This window comes from Camelus dromedarius, chromosome 16 (genome assembly GCF_036321535.1).
Source record: "Camelus dromedarius isolate mCamDro1 chromosome 16, mCamDro1.pat, whole genome shotgun sequence".
Lineage (NCBI taxonomy): Eukaryota > Metazoa > Chordata > Mammalia > Artiodactyla > Camelidae > Camelus > Camelus dromedarius.
In genome coordinates, this window is record NC_087451.1 from 45,480,943 (window position 1) to 45,504,303 (window position 23,361).

The 23,361-nt window shown below is 42.5% G+C and overlaps 1 protein-coding gene and 1 non-coding gene across 3 annotated transcripts in view; one reads left to right on the forward strand and one right to left on the reverse strand.

Moving 5' to 3' along the window:
* Positions 1-5,174: 5,174 nt before the first annotated feature.
* RPA1 (replication protein A1) overlaps positions 5,175-23,361 on the reverse strand; it is a 46,302-nt gene continuing 28,115 nt past the window's right edge. Inside the window, exons 6-17 of one of the 2 annotated variants that reach the window (XM_010978896.3) lie at positions 23,038-23,130; positions 20,707-20,839; positions 19,430-19,532; positions 17,919-17,987; positions 17,580-17,772; positions 17,286-17,425; positions 16,731-16,879; positions 14,205-14,337; positions 12,135-12,311; positions 9,296-9,403; positions 7,567-7,653; positions 5,175-6,151 (exon numbers count right to left, since the gene is read on the reverse strand). In XM_010978896.3, coding sequence (XP_010977198.1) covers positions 6,047-6,151; positions 7,567-7,653; positions 9,296-9,403; positions 12,135-12,311; positions 14,205-14,337; positions 16,731-16,879; positions 17,286-17,425; positions 17,580-17,772; positions 17,919-17,987; positions 19,430-19,532; positions 20,707-20,839; positions 23,038-23,130 — 1,490 coding nt within the window. In that variant the 3' untranslated portion in view covers positions 5,175-6,046. The remainder of the gene's footprint in view (positions 6,152-7,566; positions 7,654-9,295; positions 9,404-12,134; positions 12,312-14,204; positions 14,338-16,730; positions 16,880-17,285; positions 17,426-17,579; positions 17,773-17,918; positions 17,988-19,429; positions 19,533-20,706; positions 20,840-23,037; positions 23,131-23,361) is intronic. The other variant, XM_010978897.3, reaches the window with a different exon arrangement.
* TRNAA-CGC (transfer RNA alanine (anticodon CGC)) lies at positions 18,239-18,310 on the forward strand. Its single transcript has one exon. It is a non-coding gene; the product is annotated as a tRNA-Ala (tRNA).

Genomic DNA, 23,361 nt, shown 5'->3' on the forward strand with positions numbered 1-23,361 from the left:
CCTATAACTTGCCCCAGATTTATTGCTCCCGCTGTAAAGTGTATCTTCTCTAAGCCTCACTTAAAAGCTACCACTTGGCAGAAGATCAAGTTAGAAGTGCAGTATAGCAGGTGATGGCAAAGGTAGGAGCGGGTGGGGAGGGTAGGGTGGAGCAAGTAATTGAAGCTCCGAGAACTACCAGCTCAATATTTAACTTAACTGGTAATTTGCTGTGACAATTACGCCACGAACGGAACACGACTCCTATGCAAGAATGTCGCTCTCTAATTAAGAGGGCTCTGCTTTTCCTAGCCTCCCGCACTTTAATAACACACACAAAATGAGACTTGGCTCCAAGAGCTAAAGGTTCTCTTAGGAGCCTTGTGCAGTTTGGCTGTGGTGTGCACATCCACCCGGGAGAGATGCTGCCTGGGGAAGCCTGCAAACACCTTCAATTCTCCATCAGAGGCCGTTCGGGCTTCTCACGAGAGCCATTTGACTGACAGGCATCTTCCCTGAGAGCCTGTGTGTGCCTCCCCTGCAAATTGATAAGCTTTTCCCACAGCCCCGCTCTCCAACCAAGAAGGCTCGGCGTGGGTCTGATCCTTCAAGAGTAACTTTAATAAGGATTTTTTGTAACAGTCTACAGAAACAAATCTTCCTCTTCAAGATGGAGAGGAAGACAGGAACTGGAACACACACACACACATACACACACACAAACACCCTAACTGCTGGTGGAAAAGACAAAAGAATATTATTAAAATCATGGCCATCAAGAAAGATGTCCCATCTTCTAAACTGACTGCTAGATTCGGGGAACGTGGCTAAGCAAGACAAACCATTTTCTGCTTAATTAGTGGCTCCTTTATGGAAGGTTTGCTGCCTGGAGAGAGCCCATTAGAGGAGGAGAGCTCATTTACGGGGAGGCACCTTCGAAAGCTATTCAAATTTTAAATAAATGGCAGAGAAGGAAATTGGTGGTGGTGGTGGGAGCGGGGATGCTGTGGAGGCAGAAAAGCTTTTGACAAAAGACCAGCTTTGCATTCCAACCTGAGTGCTGGGGAGATCAGCTTTCCGAGGCAAACATAAGCCTCTAAAATTTTAGGCCAATAGAAATGACCTCTGTACCATGGCTGACTGAAGATATAAATAAACTTCAACATGAACAGCAGTGTCAACGGTGAGAGGAGAGATGAGAGTCCAATCGGGGCTTATTTTTAAAAAGTCCTGGTTGTTCTGACTCCATTTCAGGGTAGGGCGTCCACAGGCACAGAGCCGCCGCTCCCTGCAGCGGGCTCCTCTGCGTTCCTGGGCACCAGCCCTTGGTTACCTAACCGTGGAGAGGAAGCTGCACCACACACAAGTTAAATATAGGCAGAGTTATCTGCATTTTACAAGCACTGAGGATGTTCTCTGAGGAAACTGTCATTTTTAATGACAGCACAAACTTCCAATTACCGACTGGGTAATACCCTAGGGAGCAGGTGTGATTTTTTTTTTTAGAAGAATGGCTCACAATTATTAAAAAGTTTACATGATTACTTTTGAATTAGATATAAATATTTCTCATGAGGCAGGTGGGATTGCTTTTCACATGGCTGAAAAAGAGATTCTGTTTTCTTGAAATTTTAAGATTTATCAGCAGCGAAGGGGTAGGGGGTACAAGGTGACAGCCATTGAGAGCCTGGCAAAGCTGGAAAGCTATAAAAACGGCCAGGTGATTGATTCTTGTGAGCGTTGAGAGTTAGGGGTCTGGCTATATAGATAATACAAGTAAGTCCTCCTACAGCACCCGTGGTCCAACATTACTCACACCAGAACCCAGTTTCCTTTGGTGCTGTTTGCCTAACTCTCACAGCATCTAGCTTCATCTGCCCGTGGTGAATATGGAGTGAAAGGCTATTAGCAGGTGTTGCACGCATTTTCCATGTAGATCAGCTGGCCCCTGACCTAAATGAAGGAGACGATTTGTGAGTCTCAAGTCACCCCATTCTTTGTGAAATCTTTTCTGATGACTCCAGTCTCCAGTGATCGCTCCATTTACCGAATTTTAATTTGAGTTGTGATATTACTACTTAGCCCCAAGCCTTGCTCCAAATAGACTGCAGTTCTTGTGGACAAGGTTCCTTGATTTAAAATTACCTGGGGAAAAAAAAAAAGTCACGTGGAGAGATGGTGGCACAGGTGGTCAATGAAGACAGGTGCTCCACACTTTTCTCAGCGACTTAAAACCACCATCGCAAATATAATGAAAAGGTTTTAATAATCATTAATTAATGGCTTTACACAAAGAAGCAAGTTGATTTATAAAGCAAGTCAATCAGATGTGTTCTCAAGAGGCCATTTCCAGCAGAAAACAAGAGGATTCAGGCCTCTTCCCAGCCACAACCCGGTCCACGTGGTAGGTAGGATGAAGCCGCCCGGAGCTCTGAGGTCTTCCGTAGCCCTTTCCTTTCTAGTCATCTACCTGCCTTTGCTGAAGAGGATTCGAGCACCTGCTCAAATCACCTGCCAGCCCTTGGTGGGACACAGGGTCAGCAGAGTTACCACTGGACTAAGGGAAAGAAAGTATAATCAGAGAACCTTACAGGACAAGAATAGAAGGCACACATTTTCACAGGGCAACACAGGATAAATGCTCCTGCCCATCCAAAGCTGAGTTTATAAGTTAGAAAGTATATGTATATCTAAATCAGTTATATGCCAATTATATCTCGATAAAAATAAATTTAAAAAAATTTTTAATTAGAAAATGCAAGCTTCCAGCAGGTGGATTGGCTCAATAAATTTACACATCCGTATAGCCAAATACCAATTAAAATTATGCTGATCCAAAAGAAAATTATGCAGATCATTTTTACTGAAATAGGAAAGATGTCCATCCTATAGTACCCGGATCAGTGTTAGAGAACAGTATGTGTAATATAATCCCATTTTTAAATGAAAACTGTATCTATCCACATACAAGCAGAGAGAAAAGTAGGCCGTGATACAAGCAGTTATTACTGATGGGTGGGATTAAGGACACTTTTTTTCTTGTCTGCACGTTTTTTTTTCCTACACTGAATGTGGATTACTTGCATTAAGAAATAATCAGTGGTCCAAGTAGTCCCCATTCCTTTCCCTTTTTTCTTTGACGTTAACAATACCTATCAGCTTAATAATAAAACACACTCAGTTGAGATTTTTTTCCCAAACCAATGAAAATAAAACATCTAAAGTCTCTTTCTGGGGGAAAAAAATGATTATTCCCAAAAATGTTTCTGAAACCCAGAACTCTACCAGCAGAGTGGATTATAAGACTAAGAGCTTAGAAACCACATAGAAAGAGGAGGAGGTGTCTCAAGAGGGGAAATCCTGTTTGAGATAAGGAAACAATCAATTTACCGGGGGGAGTAGTGGCTTTCTAACAAGTGACAAGGAAAGAAGACTGAACAACCAGTTTCATTTTCTATAAATAAAACCGTAGACGGCATATTGCCAAAGAAACTCAAGTCAATATATAAACTTTTATATCCTGGGCTACCAAACTTCACTTTTAGACAGTGTATTAATTATGTAGTCAATAACCATGGGTCTCATTAGTGTATTAAACACCACGATCAATATTATTTATACTTTTTGAAGATGGTCCACTCAGGAAAAAAAAAATAGGGGGGAGGAGTTTTTGACCCTGTGGTTCAAAAAGTCAGAACAAGCATGCTGGAGATTATGAAAGCCTTAATGGAAAGCATAAAACACTGAAAATATGGACAGAAATCAGATTATTACCCTTTTCTCCCTCCCTGCCTCCTTCACAATGAGACTGGAGGGACTCCAAGAACCATTTAAAATAAAGGCGAAATGATTAGATTTTTTCCTAATTGCCTAACGCTGATGTCATGGTGTACACAAAATAAACATTGATCTCTGAGTGGAAGATGAGAAATGCAACATGAACAGCCTTTCGAGATAAACCATCTCCAAGAGAGCTCTAAGAACCGTGGGCCAGAATCTGTTTAGGCAATCCTCAGGGAGTTAAATCTCTTAAAAGCATAACAGTGGAGCCAGTTTCTAATGCTCCTCTATCAGGGATCTGATGTTTAGTAGGGAAATCTGCTAAACATCCGCCCTCAAGGGACCCACCCTCCCTCAGAACCCCCCCTGTGGATTTCTAATCACATTTGTGTAGATGTGCTGGATTCACCACGTGGTCATCGAGAACATGGGGTGGCTGGTATGATGTTCCGGAGACACGTCAGGGTTGCACTGCCGGTCAGTGCTCTTCACGGGGTCGAAGCCGAGATGGGGAGAGGAGGAATGCTCGAAGTAGTGGATATAAAGGACTGGTGACCAGGCTGAAAGCTAGATTACCACTTCCAACCCACAATTTGTCAATCCAGAACAGTGATGAAGACTATAATTTTCTAGTCAGTGCTTTACGAGCAAGGTCAGGCAGAAAAGAGCTTCCGTGAAAATCGTCAAGGCCTCAGCCAGAGAGTTGAGTGCGACCCAGTGACCATCTCCTGAGACTAGAGTATGTCCAGACAGTTCTCGGGACTGAGAAAAAGATGCTCTATGTTCTGAAGAGTGGGGGTCATCCTGCCTAGAGCCAGCTGGTTCCTCCCCCAAGAGGACAGCTAAGGATGACACAGACAGGATATCATCACCCTCCAGCTCTGCAAAGGGCCTCCACGTGCCGCACCTGCCCGGTTAAAAACCAGGTCCTAGCGCTGCAGGCTGACTGCAACACTGCCTGGATGCTTGGAGAGAGATGTGTGGCAAATGCCAAGCGGTGGGCTGCAGCAACCAGACAGATAATTAATATGATTAGGAACACACAGATCAAGCATGCTCTTGCTGACTGAAAAGCCCAGTAGCATAATTACTGTTTTCTTACCAGCTCACTGTCTGTTCACATTTCAAAGCCTGGATGGTGTTAAGACTGCTGTGTAAACATCAATAAAATCCCAAAGTGCCAGATCATCAGCATTCTGGGGCACAATGGCTTTTTCTTTTTTGGTGTTTTCATTCTTTTAAAGATGAATTTCAGGGTTGCAAACATTAGGAAGAATGATCTCCTTGCTTTGGACTAATCTTCGAGTTTGTAATGAGTTAACATCTCCCCCAAGTGAACATTTATTATGAAGGGTAATTAATTGCTTTCCAGTTACAAGAACCCTTTGCATTCAAACAAAGTAGGGATTCACAAGCAGAGGATAGACTGTTTATTAAACAAAGCAAGGGAAACAAAGGGTTTCTCCCTTCAAAATCTCTTCTATTTAACATAGCTTTAATCAAGAAAAGAAACATACAAATACAAGAAATATGTACAGGTAGAAAAGACGTGCATTCACTAACCAAACTGCAACATTAATTGAAGGGAAAACTAAAGCAATGCTTTGTAGTTGCCTGGATGTCCCTAGGGGATGGGAAGTCAATGCTTATCAGCCTTCCTCAGAAGAGACAATTTTGATTAATATCAGACCCATCTGACTCAGTCTATTAAACCCTAAAGGAAGGATATTCTTCAGATATAAAAGATATGACTTTGATTAATAATTCTACCCTATTGCCATTCCAAGCATTAACAACTACGAGGCACCTCTACAAAGGGAGCTTTGAATTCCAGGAAGACCCGCTCACTAAAACGCCAGGTTCTTCCGCACAACCGAGAAGGGACCCAAGTTGTGAAGGTGTCACCACTGGAGAAGCGGAAACCCTACTTACATTATTTATTCCACTCTCTGCAGATTTAGGGTCAATTACTCGTGACATAATTCCTGGTTGAAGATAATGAAATCTTAATAAAACGGACAAAAGCCTGGACAGAGGGAAAGCCTGGTACTACTCTACCCGCCAGCTGACCCCAAGGTCTGACAGTTTGCACCACAGCCACCCGAGCTTGTCTCCCTTTGCTGCTGGGGGTTCCAAGATGCGCACCGGAGAGGCAACGGCTCGGTACACCACAAACAAGGCTCTGGGCGCCTTGTGGCTAACGTGAAGTTGCCCCACAGGGCAGGGGCAGAAATGGATTCACTTCAGCTCTTTATCTTCAAGCTTCCGCCCCATCGGCCGGCTCGCCTCACATAGCCGCGTTTCTCCTGATGTTCGCAATCAGCCTTCTGCCGTATTCTCTGTAGTCCACGGGCTTCACGTCCATCACGGTGGCCTTAATTCGGGACTCATCCTTTGAGAAGAGAAAAGCAGTTTGTGAGCGGAGGAAAGCCCGTGGCAGGGGCAGCGGTTTCAGTGATCCCCGCAGGAGAAATAACAAAGACACGCTGGGTTCAGAGTTCAGTCATTCCAATGAGGGCGAGAGCCCAGGGCGGCTTCTGGGGCTGGGCGAGTGGACAGAGGCCTCCCTTCAACACAGGCCTCTTCCATCCTTGCCTCGTGCTCCCAAACACTCAGAAATCTGGACTCCAAACTCAATGGGCCTTAGTGTGCTTATCAAGTTCAATGTATTCTCTTTTAGAGGGAGAAACAGGAGCTGAGAGAAGTGACTTCCTAAAGCCACACAGCTGGTTCTGAAAGCGGGGTGTGGGGAGGGGAGATGCACCCACAGCAGAGGAGGGAGACCCGCCGTGGGCCCCATCTCAGCCCTGCAAGAAGCCGCCTCACCTCCCTTCAGCTTCCCTGATCACACCAGGTGGGGACCGAATGACCCTTCCGTCCATCCCAACATTGCACCACAGACATTTGAGGCCCTGTCTCATTTAATGCTCAAAAAGCCGAGCACATCTATTAGCAGGTATTAAGGTTAAGGTCTGACAATAAAACAGAACGAGTAAATCCAGCAACAGGCAGAGTCGTCTTCCCTCCGGGCTCACTGGCCAGGCTGGACGGTGCCTTCAGAGGCAGAAGTGGGTGAGGCCCAGCTCAGGGGCCCGCACACTACAGCGTGATTACTAACACCATCGTATTTCTAAGCGTGGTTGAGAGCAAAGCCCTGGGGTTGGACTGCCTGAGTCGAATTACTAGCTTTGCCACCTGTGAGCATATGAATTTAGGCAAGCTGCTTCCTCTCTGTACACCTACGTGTTTCCACTGGTAAAACGGGGGTAACAACAGTTCCTACAAGTGGGGTTACTGCCAGGATCAAGCAAGATAATGAACGTAAAGGGTGTAGAACAGTATCTGGCAGAGAGTAAGTGCTCAATAAAGGCCATTTTTTCATGACTCTACAACCACGTGATGCTATAAGCAATTTAAGGCATTTCCAGGGTAATTTTAACTACATGTGGTCTCTGTTCCACATAGTAACTTTAGAGCCCAAAACTTGTGGGCAATGTCTGTTTTTTCAGGACACAAATCAAAAACCCCAGGTTTTAACTGGAAGGCCACACAACATCCTTCCCCTAGATGCCTGACAGTGGAAAAGACCTCTGACCTCTCTCCAAGTCTGTTTCCTCACCTGAAAACGGGGATGATAATGGGGCCTCATTGTCAGGAAGATTCACTGAGTGATAAACTCAGGGCGCTTAGCACTGGGTCTGGCCCACAGTAAGCAGTGAACTGACAGCTAATACTGTGACGCTGCCGCGGAGACTGACAGCAGCTTCCCACCGCCGACCCTTCCGCACCACAGGCGCCGTCACTTACATTGTAGGTCTCCAGCTTGACCCTGATCCTGAATGTAAAAGACCGAAAGTTGGCATTCTGGAAAACTTCCTCAAACGCTTGCTCGTTCTGCAAAAACAAATGCAAAACTGTAGGGATGGAAACCACCAGGCCATCTGAAAACTATCTGTATGGGTTTTGAAAGACTTTGAGAAAACCCTCTGAGAAAACGATCCCCGCCGGTGGTTTGAAATTGCTTGGGAATGACAAATGTATAGGTGACATTTCATCACATAAAACTGTTTAGATGGAATTTTATTAAAAATTAAAATACTCTACTTGGAGTAGTCAAATTCAGAGACAGAAAGTAGAATGATGGTTTTCCAGGGGCGACGGGGGAGTTAAGTGTTTCATGGGCACAGAGTTCAGCTTGGGAGGGTGAAGAAGTCCTAGAGGGGGTTGACGGGAATGGTTGCACAACAATGTGAAGGTATTTAAAGCCGCTGAACTTAAACTCAAAGAACTTTATATAAAATTAATAGTTCATATCAGCCAAGCATTATCTTTGCAAGCCCCTTGGAACATGAAAATGGCTTTGTTATATAGAACTCTTCTGTGCAAGGGTTACTTCACACACACACACACACACAAAGTCCTCAGGCTTTCAGGTATGTAAATAAAACAATGTGTTAAACCTTCAGCAAATCATACCAGCTGCCATCATTCTTTCAAGATCAGTGAGAGCCCGGAGCGCGTACTGCGAGAGTATCATGGTTCCTGAGGGGAGGGTTTCTGTGTGTCCTCATTCACCGGCAGTAAAACCAGTCAAATGTAATAAGCTCATAAAAAGATCCTGAAAGGCTGCCTCAAGCCTTAAAATCTGATATGAAAATAGAGGACCAGGCGAAACAGATAAAAGATACCATCATACTTTAAAGTCAATTCCAGTTATTTCTGTAAAAGGGCTTGTTGGGATTACTCTCAGAGAGCTCACGGACAATTTCAAGAAGACGCAGGGGCAGAGAAGAAAGAACAGAAGACAGGAAAGAAAAAAAAAAAACCACACCAAGAACAAATGACAAATCCTTTTTTCTTAGGGGCTTTCACAAGCATTCTAACCAATTTTTGAGGAAATGGGGCGGGGGGATCTATAGATAGATGCTAATTTGTGTGGCCCAGAAAATATAGCTTTTATTGGTCTTTACACATTTTGTCTGAGCAAGTATCTTTCTTCAGTTTAGAATAATTACTAATCTAGTCCCTGAATTAAATAAAACTACTATGTGAACATACTAAAAAAGGAAATGGATAAAGTTATGAAAAAAGTTACGACTTAGTAAGAATTGCATCTGACAACCTGAAGTAGCAGGTATTTTACGTGTGAATTTAAACCAGGACTTGACTCAACTTTTCAGGAGGGTGTTTGTTACGTTAAAAAGGCACATCGGCACTTCAGATTATTTCAGAAGATACCTCCCAGATCTCAAGTGACTGCAGGCACAACAACTCTTGGCGTGCTAACAGTAACAGGGGAAAAAAGTGGTTTATACTTGTAAATTGCTTTTAAAGCTTTTTATATACATTGCTTCATAACCACATTGTCAGCACATCCAAGATGGACACAATTAGACAGAATCAGATGAGCTCTCCATCATCAGTCAGAAACTATATATAACACCCAAAAGCCACAAACCAAAAAACAGTAAAGAGCAAAGAATGGGTACATATCACAGCACGGGAACTGCTACAGTAATTAAAAAACTTGGCCAACCTTCTCTTTTAACTCTCCAAGATAAGCAGTGCTTTGTCCAAGGATGGCCTCCGCAGACTCCTGGAAACATGTGACCCACTGATTCTCCTGAAAATCGGCAATATTTACCTAAAAAGCACAACTCTACATTATTTCTGCAAATAAATAGTAAAAGGAAGACACACTACAGAGACTAGGAGATTAACTTTTTCTACTCATTAAAATAATTTCTAGGGAAAAAAGCCATTTCTACTAAATATGCTCTATTCTTTCCAAAAAATGTGAAAAATATCCAAGAAAAAAATTTAAAACGTAAGCCTGGATCACAGCAGGAACACAATGTGCTGTGCATGTGTAATCTCAGTAGAGACAGAGCCCAACTAAACTCTCCTTCAGATGCAGAATCTGGGGACACTGGACTCAGTGCCCTGCCAGCTGCAATGGCCTTTGAACTAAAGGTTTTGAACAAGCCTCCAGTGCCCTCTGCACTTTAAACTGTACATCCTTCAGGCATCAGGAGGTGCTCCATAAGACAGCTCCTCAATCACTGCTGAGTGTCCTGCACAATTTGAAAGCCTGAACTAAGGGCCTTCATCCAGCCAGCGAACTTAACATAGCAACAGCAATGAGCATTCAAGTCTCTCCAACTGGACCATGATGTAAAATTATACAGGGGAGAGTCAAGGAAGAAGTGGATCACAAAGAATTCAGTTCCTAAAATAAAAGGCTCAGTAGAAATAGAGAGCAAAGTTTGTTTGTTTTTTTTAAAGGTATCACTATGATTTTACATATTCACTTTGCATATATATGGAGCTTTAATATCGAAAGTCATGATGAAAAGTAAGATAAGAAGAAAGTTTAAAGCACTCCCATTTATAGGGAATGTATCACATACGGGGCTCACATCTATAGTTTGCCCTGTGCTGTCATCACAGGACAAAAAGCACCCACTCCACGGGGCAAGAAGAGCAATGATGGACACACACATGTAAGCGTCACATGAAACCAGTGCACTGAGGATTCCACTATTTAAAGTTTTACCAAGTGCTGATAAATCATCTAAAACACATTTCTTCAAATTAGTTCAATGAGGTTAACAGTTCACAAAAAAAAAAAAAAGCAGCAGCAGCCGCTTAAAATTTAAGTAGAACTTTCCTTTTTTTAGGGAAATTAGAACACAGAAAGGGTGGATGTAATCCCTTACTCTCTTATCTAAAAAGATTTTTTATAAAAATTTCCTATTATGAGAGTATTAACTATAGGGAAAAAAAAAAAAGGAAAATGCGGAAAATATACAGAAATAAAAATCAGCCAGAAATAACTACTACCAACAGTCGGATATTCATCTTCCGTCTGTTCTCTGTGCACAATGCCTCAAAACTATGTAAAACATACCATCTAAAATTTGCTACTTTCAATGAATGAAGCTGGAACATTTATTTATGTCATTTAATAGAGTTTGTTAGCAATGGTCTTCAAATATTTTAACTGTGGAAACTATCAAATAAAGGACAAATTCTAATGCCTTCATGGTACGTACTACTCCGCTCTAAAGATATTCAATAAAGGAATCAACCAGTAGACTACTAAGGACATTTAAGACATTTAAACTGTATCCAAGTTTTAAATAAACAAGGCAACGGACAACTTCTTACAGCTGTAACATTTCTGATCACTTCTTTCGAAGAAACTCCCTCCAAGTGTTTCTGTGTCAGAAAACATAAAACATTTGTAAGGCTTCTGACACTGTACTGCCAAATCGCCTTCTAGAAAAATGTGAGAATGTCCATTTTCTTGTATCTTTATCATTTAGTATCATAATTTTGAAAAAAAAAAAAAAAGTACACCTTTGAGTTTAACCGTTTTTTAAAAAGAAAGAAACAATTCCTATCATGCAAAAAAGCCACCATCCCACATCGGCAGGCAGTCACATTCCTCCAAAGCCAGCTCTACTGAGGCCAGAGGAGCAGATTAGCCACAAGAAAAGTGACTAAATAAAGGCACGGGCTGCAGAAATGTAATTACTGCTCTCCAGAGATGCCACTTCGCATTAATTTATCTTCGTAACACTTAGCTGGCAGGTGCCCACTGATGCTGTAACTGTACTACAGATGGTCCCCGACTCACGACTTCTCAACTCTACGATGGTGTGAAAGCGATTGGATTTAGTAGAAATCGTACTTCTAATTTTGAATTTTGATCTTTTCCTGGGCTAGCGGTGTGCCGTCTGGTATGCCCTCATGATGCCGGGGCAGAAGCAGTGACCTGCAGCTCCCGCTCAGCCTTGCAATTAGGAGGGTAAACAACCAATACTTAGAACCATCCTGCTTGTCGCCTTCAGTATGGTATTCAGCACCTCACATGAGACAGTCAACACTTTACCATAAAATAGGCTTTGTGTTAGATGCTTTTGCCCAACTGTAGGCTAATGTGAGTGTTCTGAGCACATTTAAGATAGGCTAGGCTCAGCCATGCTGTTCAGTGGGGCGGGTGTATTAAATGCATTTTTGACTTACAATGTTTCAACTCAGGATGGGTTTATCAGGACGTAACCCCATTGTAAATTGAGGAAGACCTGAACATGCACAGCAGACTGCAATCAGCCAGGTGTCTAAATGCAACTTTCCAGTACGAACAAAAGCTTTAGGCAGGAGAAAGCAGACTGCTATCCAGTGGAATGAAAGGCCCCCCACCTCCGTATTTACAGAACAATAACAAGCCCTTTCGCACTTAGCACTTACTCACGGGCACCACCACCCACCACAAGCAACCCTGTTTTGGCTGTCGTCTCTACAGTGCCTGGCACTTGGTTGGGGCTCAGGAAGCACCACAGTGGTCCTCACCTACCCAGTCTACTTACCGACAGGATCATGCGGTACTTGAAATTGGGGAATTCACGGTCACACTTCTCGCAGCGGTACAAGCCATTCTGCTGATCAATCACTTTCTTATTGCAGTCCTGAGTGGGGCAGGCCTGGTACATACAGTTCTCCTTGCGAAGATACACCACTGTGGCCACAGAGCTAAAATAGTCGGGCTTCAGGAGGAAAGAGTGACATAAGACACAGCACAGGCCTACATGCAGGAACGGACTTGCCCTCACACAGAAGGGTAGGTGTTTACATATTCTAGTTCTCACAATCACAATGTCATTACAGGGAATAATTTATCTTACAGTTTAAGAAATCACTTATGCTGACTACAAAACTCATGGAGGTAATAAACCAAGTTCTAAAGCATATTATTATACTTTAAGTATAAGAGTTAATTCTAAATTAGACTGAATTAACTAGTTAAAACTGAAATAGACTATATGAAAGATAAAGACCTCAAAAGACAAAGACTCATCCTCCTGTTCCTCTGACCCCCCCACAGGTAACAGAACCAGGAAATACACAGCAATGAGGCAAAATCTAGCACAGCTATGAACCACCACACCTCCCACCTTCAAAACAACAGCAGTTGATTTCTAGGGTCTAAATTCACCTTAATCTCTGTTTGGCCAGGGGTCAGCAAACCTTCTTCAGTAAGAAGCCAGACGATAACTATTTCAGGCTTCATGAGCCATTTGGTCAGTCTCTGTTGCAGCTACTCACCCTGCTGCTTTGGGGCAAGGTGGTCCACAGACAGCATGGAGATGCGAGCACGTGGCTGGGTTTCAATACACTTTTATTTACAACAGGCGGCAGGGTGGATATGGCCCGTGGGCCTGTTTGTGAATCCCTGGTCTAAGTCACCAAATTCAGTAGAATGCAAAAAAAACTGAGCTAGTGCCTTCAAAGTGGAGACATCACTGGTAAGTAAATGTTGCGAGGACCAAGTCATGTGCCTGGGCTTTATGTTGTTGTTATTTGTTTTTCTTTCTAACTCTCATGGAAAGGAAATGGGATGAAGAGTTTTTGGAGGGTGAGCAGTTCCCTCTGGGTGTGCTCTGAACTCAGGGCCAAGTCTGCAACCTTTGGGGCTTCCCAGTGTCTCAGACCAAAAGAGGCAAAACAATAATGTGGATGTTTAAAGAGCTTCTGCAAATCCTGGATCTGAAAGGCTGCAGAGAATGGGGCCTCCTAGGAGAACGCCTGATGGGTTTTTCAGTATGTCCGGGTAAAGACCAGATTCAAAGTGGGACTCGAAAGTTTGGGTGCAAAGAAGTACTCTCTAGGCCTGACTCCTTATTACACACGGTCTACTTTTAGATCTATGAGAGAAACTGGCTGACAAGAGAACTCAAAGAGCAACACGCATCAGCCTGATGTTTAATTCGCAGAGTGCTGTATGACAGTACTGTAAGTTGCAGTCGGTGACAGTGATGGATAAGTGAGTACAGTGAAATGAGACAGTAAGGAATAAAAACTATATTGCATTATATGAAAATAATAAAGCAGGAATTACTGGTTTGGGAAGCAGAAAGGAGAAATAAATGATTTAAATACTGAACTGCTGACAGAATATAGGCTTAGATCAAGATGGGAAAAGGATCATTAAATACAAACATTGAAAGGGAAGTTGCAACTAAAATCAAATACCAGAGCCAATTCTTGTCAGAGAACACCAACCAGCATGACTCAACCAGCCAGGTTAACAATCTACAGCCAGTGAAAGCACATGGGAACTGCCCGACATCTGACCCTGAGCCTGACTAACAACGCTCAGCGTGAGCTATAATCTCAAAAGCCACCTTCTTGGTATGCAGGTATTTCAATTTGCAGGAACAGTCACAGAAGAGAAACATGGACCCGAGGGCAGTTCATACCGTAACACGCAACTCAGTTACACCACTTTGTTAAGATTGCTCTAAGAACTGCACAACTCTCTAAGCCAGAGTTCTTAACATCTTCCTGCCTCAACACACCTGAGGGATGTAACACACTCCCACTGGACGGCATGGCCCTTCCCTCTGGGCACGATCCCTCAACCATCAGGCCGCAGATACCTTGTCGCCTTGGCCCAGGTTCTCGGATTTAACCTCATATAAAGTTCTCCAGTTGGTGTTGCTTCCTCCCATTCCTCCACTCTTTAGATCAGAGATGGAAACGCCATCTAGGGCTTGTCCCTCTGAGTCAAACCTGAAAAATAAAAGAAGAGTAACAGGCATTTTGTATGCTTATTGAGTATGATACTTGTTTCTGGATGTCAGATACAGGATACCCACTCCTCATTCAACTTTCATAGGTCATGGCCAAGTGGGCTGAAGTCAGCATCTTTCTCACTGCATCTTAAGTCTACTGAAGAAATGAAATGACCTCTTTTTATCTCAACTGCTTTGATGCCCCCCAGTGGTCAAGAAAGACAGTGCCAAACAACCACAGAATCTTTCCTTAAATTAGCCTTGCTTATCAACATTGGCCGGAGGGCCCAAGACCTAAAAACAGTAACCTGGAAAGTCAACAACAAAAAAGCCATGGCAGAGAGCTCTGGTACAGTTCTTTGGGTGACTGATGCTCACTCTTGGTCAGCAGCTGCATTTTCATCATCACTGAAATGTATCAGGATAGAAAGGGATAGTTGGGGGAAGGGTATAGCTCATGCTACAGAGTGCATGCTCAGCACCCAAGAGGTCCTGGGTTCAATCCCTGGTACCTCCACCAGGCAGAAATCAATGAAGACACCTAATTACCTCCTCCTCCTCAGAAAAACAAATACAAGAAAGGGACAGCTGACATATTTTAACAGGGTAGGAAATAACATCTGCACAGTGAAAGATTTTTTAAGCCTGACATAGATTTCAAAAGATTATATAACCCACAGGAACTTATTAGAAGGTATTAATCCGTTTCCTTGTAGATTTATCTTCTTAGTGAGATTTTACTTATGCCAATATTAAAGTTAAAATTAATTTATGATGAATTTTTATTAAAATTGATTATATTTCTTGGGCATATTATCAGCTGATATGAAGGAGAGGGGGCTGGAGAGGAAGTGTCTCAGATACATACCTAGGGCAGGGAAGAGTCAGTCAGATTAAAAAACATGACAACATCATCCAAAAGGACAGCAAAAAGCCAACCATGAACACAACAGCTTCCTTAAAGAAACCACGGAACAGAATGGATGCTGCCCTAAGCTGCCTTCTTGTTCTGTCAGGGAAGCGGCTAAATCCGTCACAGAGGCACAGCAAGGTCCATAAATCTGTTTCACCATGACTAGCTACGCAAGTTTACGGTTTCAAAAACTCCAAGGAGACATTTGCCACCACAGACAGCTCATCAGGAGTCAGCAGAGCAAGGAGAGAGGCAGCCCTTCTCACAATAAAAACTCCACATTGTTATAACAGATCTAAACATCCCCAGTCCTTGGCCAGGTGGGGGTGGATGCTGAGCCTCTCTTTGATGAATGCCAAGTTACTCTATTCTGGGGACAGCCACGTCTTTCTATGGTGACTGGGACCACAGTTATCAACAAGTAAAACACAAAGACCTTAATGTGGGCACACAATTAACCTGAGGTCGAGCTCCAGAGCCTGAAAGAAAATCAAGCAGTGAGGACACACCAAAGCTGTGCTTACTCTGGTCAGATTATTAACGGGCCCTGCCTCATAATGTGATGCCAGCTACCAGAATAGTTAAATACGGTCCATGTGGACCACACTCGCAGAGGTGGCTTAAGCAACATGAACACTCCAGCAGATGCTTCATGAAACTATTCAAATACTAAGTGCTACTGGTTCACAACAGACTCAAACAAAAGTGGGGAGTATGTAATATGAGCTAATTCTTTAGTCACTCAAACCCTAAGACATGGTTGGAAACCAACACACCTCCCCCTGTGACTACAGCTGCACAAATTATGTCAGCTCAAGCTAGTTCAAGTGCTTTCCCCGCCTACATCAATGCTTGCATACCATGTTTCAGTTTGAAGGCCTCTTCTATGGCAGAGTTTTAACACCCTAAAAAGCTAGACACAGTGAGATTTTAGGAGGCTCTTCTTGTGCCCCAAGTGCTTTGCGAATAACAACACAATGCCAACAAAAGCCCACTGTGCCCACCGCACTTTAGCAGAGTCCAGTGAATACACACTTAATTGTGATCAGCACCAGAGACTGGACCGAACAGGAAAGCACTTTCTCCTCGCTCCAACAGGAGCTCGGAGCTGTGGACCGTGGAAAGAGACGCCTTCTGCTCACAGCTGCTCCAGCCTGGCCATGCCTGCTTCCGCAGGGTCAAGGTCAGTGGGCAGCACTCCCATTCTAATTCCTCCCTGTGACTCTCCGGGTCTGTCATGGGATTACACGTTTGTCAGTTTAAGGGCTTCAAAGTCATCCTCTCAGAAGGCAAAATGCCTCCAAGAAATATAGGAGCTGCTCCATTCAGTAATGGAGCCCTCTCCCTGGCAGACAGCTCACATACTGACGGTAAGAACCAAAAGAACCAGCTCTTCTCCAAGCCCAGGTGCAGATAACCCCTGTGTTTAGCCCCATTTAAACACGCAAACACCCCCCTTCCCAAAACCAAACACCTACCATCCACGAAGCTTATAGGCCTCTGGGATGTCAGGATTCATAATGACCGTACTTGATGACAGTACAGAGAGGCTCCGTCCACCAAAATCAGAAACTCTGGCTCCTTTGATAGCCATCACGGGTTGTCGAGAACCATCAAATCTATCAGCCTGCATAACAAGAGAAACACCAAACGCATATAAACAAGTGTTACTGCTGGGAAGAACACACAGGACATTTTTATAGAAAGCAAGGAAAACAGCCAACACTAGAGTGAATACAATACATAGTACATGGAATCTATACAAGATGACTTCACACACAAGAATCTGCTCAGAGATACATCAAAACTAATCTAGAGCTAGAGGAAAGAGCATTTCACCAGGTAAAACTGAGATCATAGCAAATCCCACAGAAGTAAATCAAATAAGGGTTTTCAAATACTCCCTAGAGAGCCCAACTCTTCACTAGGAGGGGTCTACACGGCCTTCATGGTCAAAGCCCCAAAGCAGCTCCCAGGACGAGACTACCACCTAAGAAGCTCTTTATGTCCCCGCCGCTCAACGCAGTACTTACATCTTCTCCCCACAGAGTAGCGTTCACCACTTTCCCAGACATGTCCATCAAATAGATATTTCTCTTAGAAACTTCTCTGTTGTTAGACTTCACTGTGATTTTAGTGACATCATCGAAGCTCTTGCAGATCCCAATTATGTCTAAAACACAGGCACAATGTTTGAGTAAGAGACGGTCAAGGATCCCATTACAGCATGACCAGAGATTGAACAGCAAGCACTCAAGTCTCACATCTCCCCTGAACGCTGCAAACAAAACTAATAATCACCGCTTTGTTCTCACACACAGACTTACCTACAAGTGAGTCTTTAGACTTGCTTTCTAGGTCACTGATCCCTGTGAAATCAAACTGAACTGTAGGTAAGTGATGACCGTCTTCACAGGGCATGACAGAAGTCTCATTATTGAAGGTCATCTCATAGTCGTTTTTGACAGATGTGAACTGTTTGTTGGCAATCTTCAGGGTGCCTTTAGAGAAGTAATAGACCTGCGAAAGAGGCCAAGTCATGGGACGTGGGACAGTCCATCCAACTGGATACAAAAACCCTTTGCCATCACACTGCTCTCAACAGACAGTCCCTCATCCTCACCCCACACTCAACTCTCTCAGGTCTAGACTTGATGCTGCCATACCTTGTTAACGTCAATCAGGGGGAAGAACTTGTCCGCTTGCTCATTGAAAGCTGTCGCTCTGATTTCGCCCTGTGGAAGCACGCGAGAGCGAGTTAGAACCGTGGAGTTCATCAAGCTTTACCAGTGAAAAACAGGACACTTTAGTGTCAAAATGACATCTTGAAAGCAGGAGTACAGAGACTCCAGAAACACACATTTTACACATATTCAAGTTATTGATCCCAATGAAACCACCTGAGTGTAACCAGCTGTTCCTGTTACTGTGCTTTATTAACCTCAAGTTAGAAACCTGAACAAAAAAAATTTTAAAGGTGGGGGGAAGGGTTATAGCTCAGTGGCAGAGCATGTGTTTCGCATGCACGAGGTCCTGGGTTCAATCCCTAGTATCTCTATTAAAATAAATAAACCTAATTACCACCCCCCTAAAAGAAACCTTAAACCACCCCTGATCCCTGCAAAAAAAAAAAAAAAAAAAAAAAAATCAACTCAACAAACTCAGTGGTGAGTTTAACATTCTAACAACAAAAATAAAACAATTTTGAACAATGAACAACATGACTGAAGCCCTGGGGGAAGGGCGCTGAGCCACACACAGTGACTCAGCACTCCCCTCATGTCTGCACCTAGCAAGGAGTCACTCCACATTCAGGAGTCGTGGCCAAAGATGTTAAAACAAGTCGTTTTTTTCAAGTTTGTCTGTGATTTGATTTTCGCTTTTACTTTCCCATCAGTCAAAATGCTACAGATGGAGAAGAAACTTAAATAAATGACTGGATTTTCAGCCAACTGACAGATCAGACCAGTAATTTGGTAAAAAAAAAAAAAAAAATCAAGTTCTGCCATCAGTTCTGCCATCACAGTCAATACGTCTGAGATGCTACTTCATCTTTCAAAAACAAAAGAAAAAAAACAAACCCTCTTTTTTTTTTTTTCCTGCCCTCTTAGGGATTTGAACAAATAGGAAATATGCAGCACTTTGAAAAGAATGCTTGAAGTATGTATTAGGAATTATAAACAAAACTAATGGACAGACAAGACTTTGTTGAGATTCCACAACTTGGATTTTCTGTCTTTTAATCATGGTTTGGTTTTGTTTAAGTAAAGCTTATAGAGTCTACACGGCCAGAATCCATCTCCCACAGAACCAATCGCTTATCAAGGTGGCTGCTGGAAGCCCCACTTGGCTCCTACGCAGACATCACCTCCGGGGGTTTCAACTAAACCTGCCAGCAAGTCAGACAGAGTGTCTCTGGTTTTTCCTGCTCATGAGGCCACTTACAGTTATAAAACTAACTTCAGCTGCTATGAATGCTTTCATTTGCGATCAAGGATTTTATTTATAACTTTAACCCTTTGTCCCCAGGCAGCATCAACAGACTATCATAGAGGAAAAACAAGAAGAACCATGTTTCTTCTTGGCCTACTATTGCTTTTCACCTCGTAGGCCTGCACAGAGATGAGCCCTGTTTCTTAGTCGACTACTCCTCTTCCCCCATGTGACAAATACTCACACTTTCATCAACGAGTTCTATGGAGAAAAGTTTCCCTTCCCCCCGGGAATTGCTCCACGTACGGATCTGACTTTTATTGGTAACACGAGCACAGATAGTCCACCTAAAAACCAAACAGATTATATTAGTGTTCGAGTCTTACTTGGGAAAGATCTGAACGGATCCCTATCATCTTCCTGTAGCCCTTCTTATCTTATGCATATTCCATTTATTCAATGTAAGCTGTATTTTAATCCTGCTAATTAAAATCCCACAATGACATCCAGGTCTGACAGCTTATACAATAAGCAAACAGTATAACACACAAGGTGATTTAACACTGACTCATTCTCCTGTCAAATAAGTAAATTTATAAACGCTCTCCCTTCTCCAAAAAGCATCACCAAGGCAACAATATTCCCTTAATGAAAGGTTTTAAGCTAGAAAATGCAGTTATACCAGCAATTATATTTTGCCACTATTTTCAATTATGGGAACTGATATAACTGATGTCAAACTTCTGTCTCATTTCTAACATGCACTGAATGTAAATACAAAGGTATGGAAGATGGTGTTGGTTAAGCCACCAAAGGAAAATACACTCAAGCAGTATGACCTCAGACAGAGGCCCTAAAAAAGGACGCACAAGCTTTGACAGCCAGTCCTGGTGCCCATCCTGAGCGCAGGTGCTGGGCACCTTAGTTACCTTACTTATAACTTCACAGAGGAACAGATCTTACCTATATCATAAAGAATTGAAGAATAAATAAAAACATATTTGAAAGAATTCTGAAAAGAGTACTCACTAATTTTCAACTGCTAAAATTAATTTTTAATGGAAAGAAGTCATATAAAAGAAATATCTGTGCATGTTATATTAATATGGTTGATATAAACCATACGGATTCTTTTAGCCAACTAAATCATAGTAATAATTTTTAGACTAAAAATATCTACTTATATGATGGGAAGATGAAATGCCTTCTGAATCAGAACAAATATTTATTTTTACTCATAAGACTATTGATTCTTTAAGCATTAAATCTTTTAAATTTCAAGTTCTTTTAAAATGAATGAAACTCCACAGGCTATGGCAGATTGCCCTTTTTGCCATTATTTTATTAGAAGAGAGTAAAAGATTGCCACAATTTGTAATCTCGCCCTCTGAAAAAAAAAGGGAGGAGACCTATTTTATGTGTGGTAACCCTGAAGTTCACATGTAAGTAACTCAAGAGCCCATAATAACCTCTTGTATATTTTGTAAGTACATTCTAAACTTATTGCATGAGATAACTCACTTGGACTGGTAAGGGGTGAGGCTGGCAATGGGTACCACTTTGGACTGTGTCCCCCCGGAGCTGTTCACTATGCTGGTACCTCCAGCTTTTCCAAATATCTTTGAGGCACCATAAGCCTTAGGTACAGTGGAACCTTTAAAACAAACACAAAGGACAATCATTATTCTACTTGAATTTTACAGAAAGTTTTGTAATAGCTCTCAATCACTGAGGTGTCACTGGTGACATCCTAAAAATGAGAGGCAAAGTTTTTCCTTTTAAATAATCTAGAAAGCTGGAGATCAAACAGAGACTGAAACAGGAGGCTAGAGATCGATCTAAAATGAAGGCTGGGCACACAGACATTCAAGATTGTACCTGCTGATCCCTGAAGTCAAGAGAATAACAGCAAGGAAACAAGGCACCGTTATTTAGGAGGTCAACCCTCTCAAACGTCTGTATCAATGGCCAAGATAATGGGTCAGAGAAAGAAAGTCAACCTTCCTGACAGCAAGTCACTGGTTGCAGAAGAGAAAAAGCAAAAAGGAAAGGCTAGGAATTAAGGGACACAGAGGGTGAACCATCTAAGGTAAAGGTACCTACCACAAATATCCCCCAGAAAACTCCCAGATCGCAACTGGTCTTACAGGACTAGAAAGTCTAGAATGAAGTCTACGGACTGGGTTTCCTTGGGAGCAAAGGGTAAGAATCAGTTCTCGGTTCAAGACAAGTAGGTGGGCTGGCTACTGTGACCCCTTCTTGCCTCCTTCACCTAAGCCTAAGCCGCTGCCTTGCATTTGGGAAGACCATGTAGTTATGTAAAGCCTGTAACAAGCAAATGAATTCCTCCACATGCATGCTGCTTCTGTAAAGCTTCAACCTCCAGATTCAGAAAAGATAATTTAGTCCAATGATTTCTTATCTTCTATATCAAAACATTTCTTCAGAATGGCATCTGGCTAGAAATGTAAATCTGCCATTATTCACCATTTATTTACTGAGTTTCCACAGCATGCACCACACTATTCTAGGTATTTGCAGAACTTAGTAAAATATATACATAAACTGTCACAGATCTTAAAATTGTCTCTTCTAACTGGGGAGGCCAGAAATGACTACACATACAACAGTAACAATGACCTCAAGATGATGCCAGGAAGCACACGTGCTCTGCAGAATGTCCATGTGTGTACATACATACCTAGCATAAAATACATAACTATATAAAAAACACATCCAGTTTTCATGCTGGCAGCTTCCCCTTGACACACTTGTAGTCCTCCTCCTTTCAGTACCCAGCTGTGTGTTTAGGGAACATTAACTGATTTTTTAAAAATAAATCTCAATATAAGCCAAAGACAGACAACTGGAAAAATTAATCTGGGGGGGAGGAGAAGAATAACATTCTATTTGTATTTCAGCCTAAGGAAGTGGTTTTTAGAATATTTACCATTTTAGATAATCTATTCCACCCTCCCTTCAACAGCACATAATTTGAGAGTTGTGTATAAATAGATCCACTCAGGGAGATGAACAGAAGATAGCTCGCTATTGCAAGGTAGATAAAAACATCAAAGACAAATGGGGGAAAAGTCGTATGTCCTGCAAGTTTCAAAGAAACATTAGTGACGTCTTAACCTTGCTTTTCTTAGAAACTCAGCATTGAAAAATAGAAACTACTAGTTGAGGGGAGGGGAGGAGGTGGTGCATGTGAAGCTATGACAGAAAAAAGGAACTCTAAAAACAAATTCCAACCAAATTCTACGAGTCATAATTTTCAGTGGTGACATCCCCCATGAAGAGGTTCCTAAAGCAAAGACCGGAAAGTAAACACAAGGATTCCATTACAGCCTCTCAGGACCTGCTGCAGAGAAAGTTAAAAAGAAGAAACTATTTCTCATCCGTCAGACTGAGAAGCAGGACCCATGACCAACATAAATGACTGTCTTCAAGCTAAAATAAATACCCACAAGAGCCTAAAATGGTAAACTCAAGAGAGAGACAAGCCCAATTTAATAAGCAGATCCGAGAGTTGAAAGGCGAGGATTTAAAAGGTATGTAAATTCACAGTCAAGAGGGTGTAAGCGAGAAACTACCAGATGAACTATTAAGAGAACAGTGTATCATTCTAATTTTTAGGGAACAAAAAAGCGTATTAAGTATCTTTAAAAGACTACTTTTAATCATGTTTTTCAATTACACACTTTACAATAAGAATTGGAATTTTTCTTTGCAAGAAGCAACTGTCATAAATGGCTTTTTGAAAACTCCCTTTAGTCCCAGATTAAATTTCAAAACACCATCAGAAGCCTGCCCCACAAACCAGCGTGTGTCCTCACGTGGCAGCCTTACCCACTCCTGGGCTCCCATTCTGTTGCTGGGGCCTGCTGGTTGATGCAAGGGCCGCTGAGACTGGAGAAGGGACTACTGGCTGCTGTCCGTGTCCTGAAAATCAAACATTTCAGTGCAAATAATTTGGGTTAAAAGATTTAAACTTAAGTAGAAGACACACAGAATACTCCGAGTAAATGTAAATTTGTAATTTTGTCAAAGACTCTCATGGGTTGGAACTCACGCTGGGGCACTCAAATGCACGCAGGGAAATGTGCTAGGGGTTTGCTTTTGTTTTCATTACCTAAAACGTTGGCTCCATTTACCTTTCACCTGCTTATAATT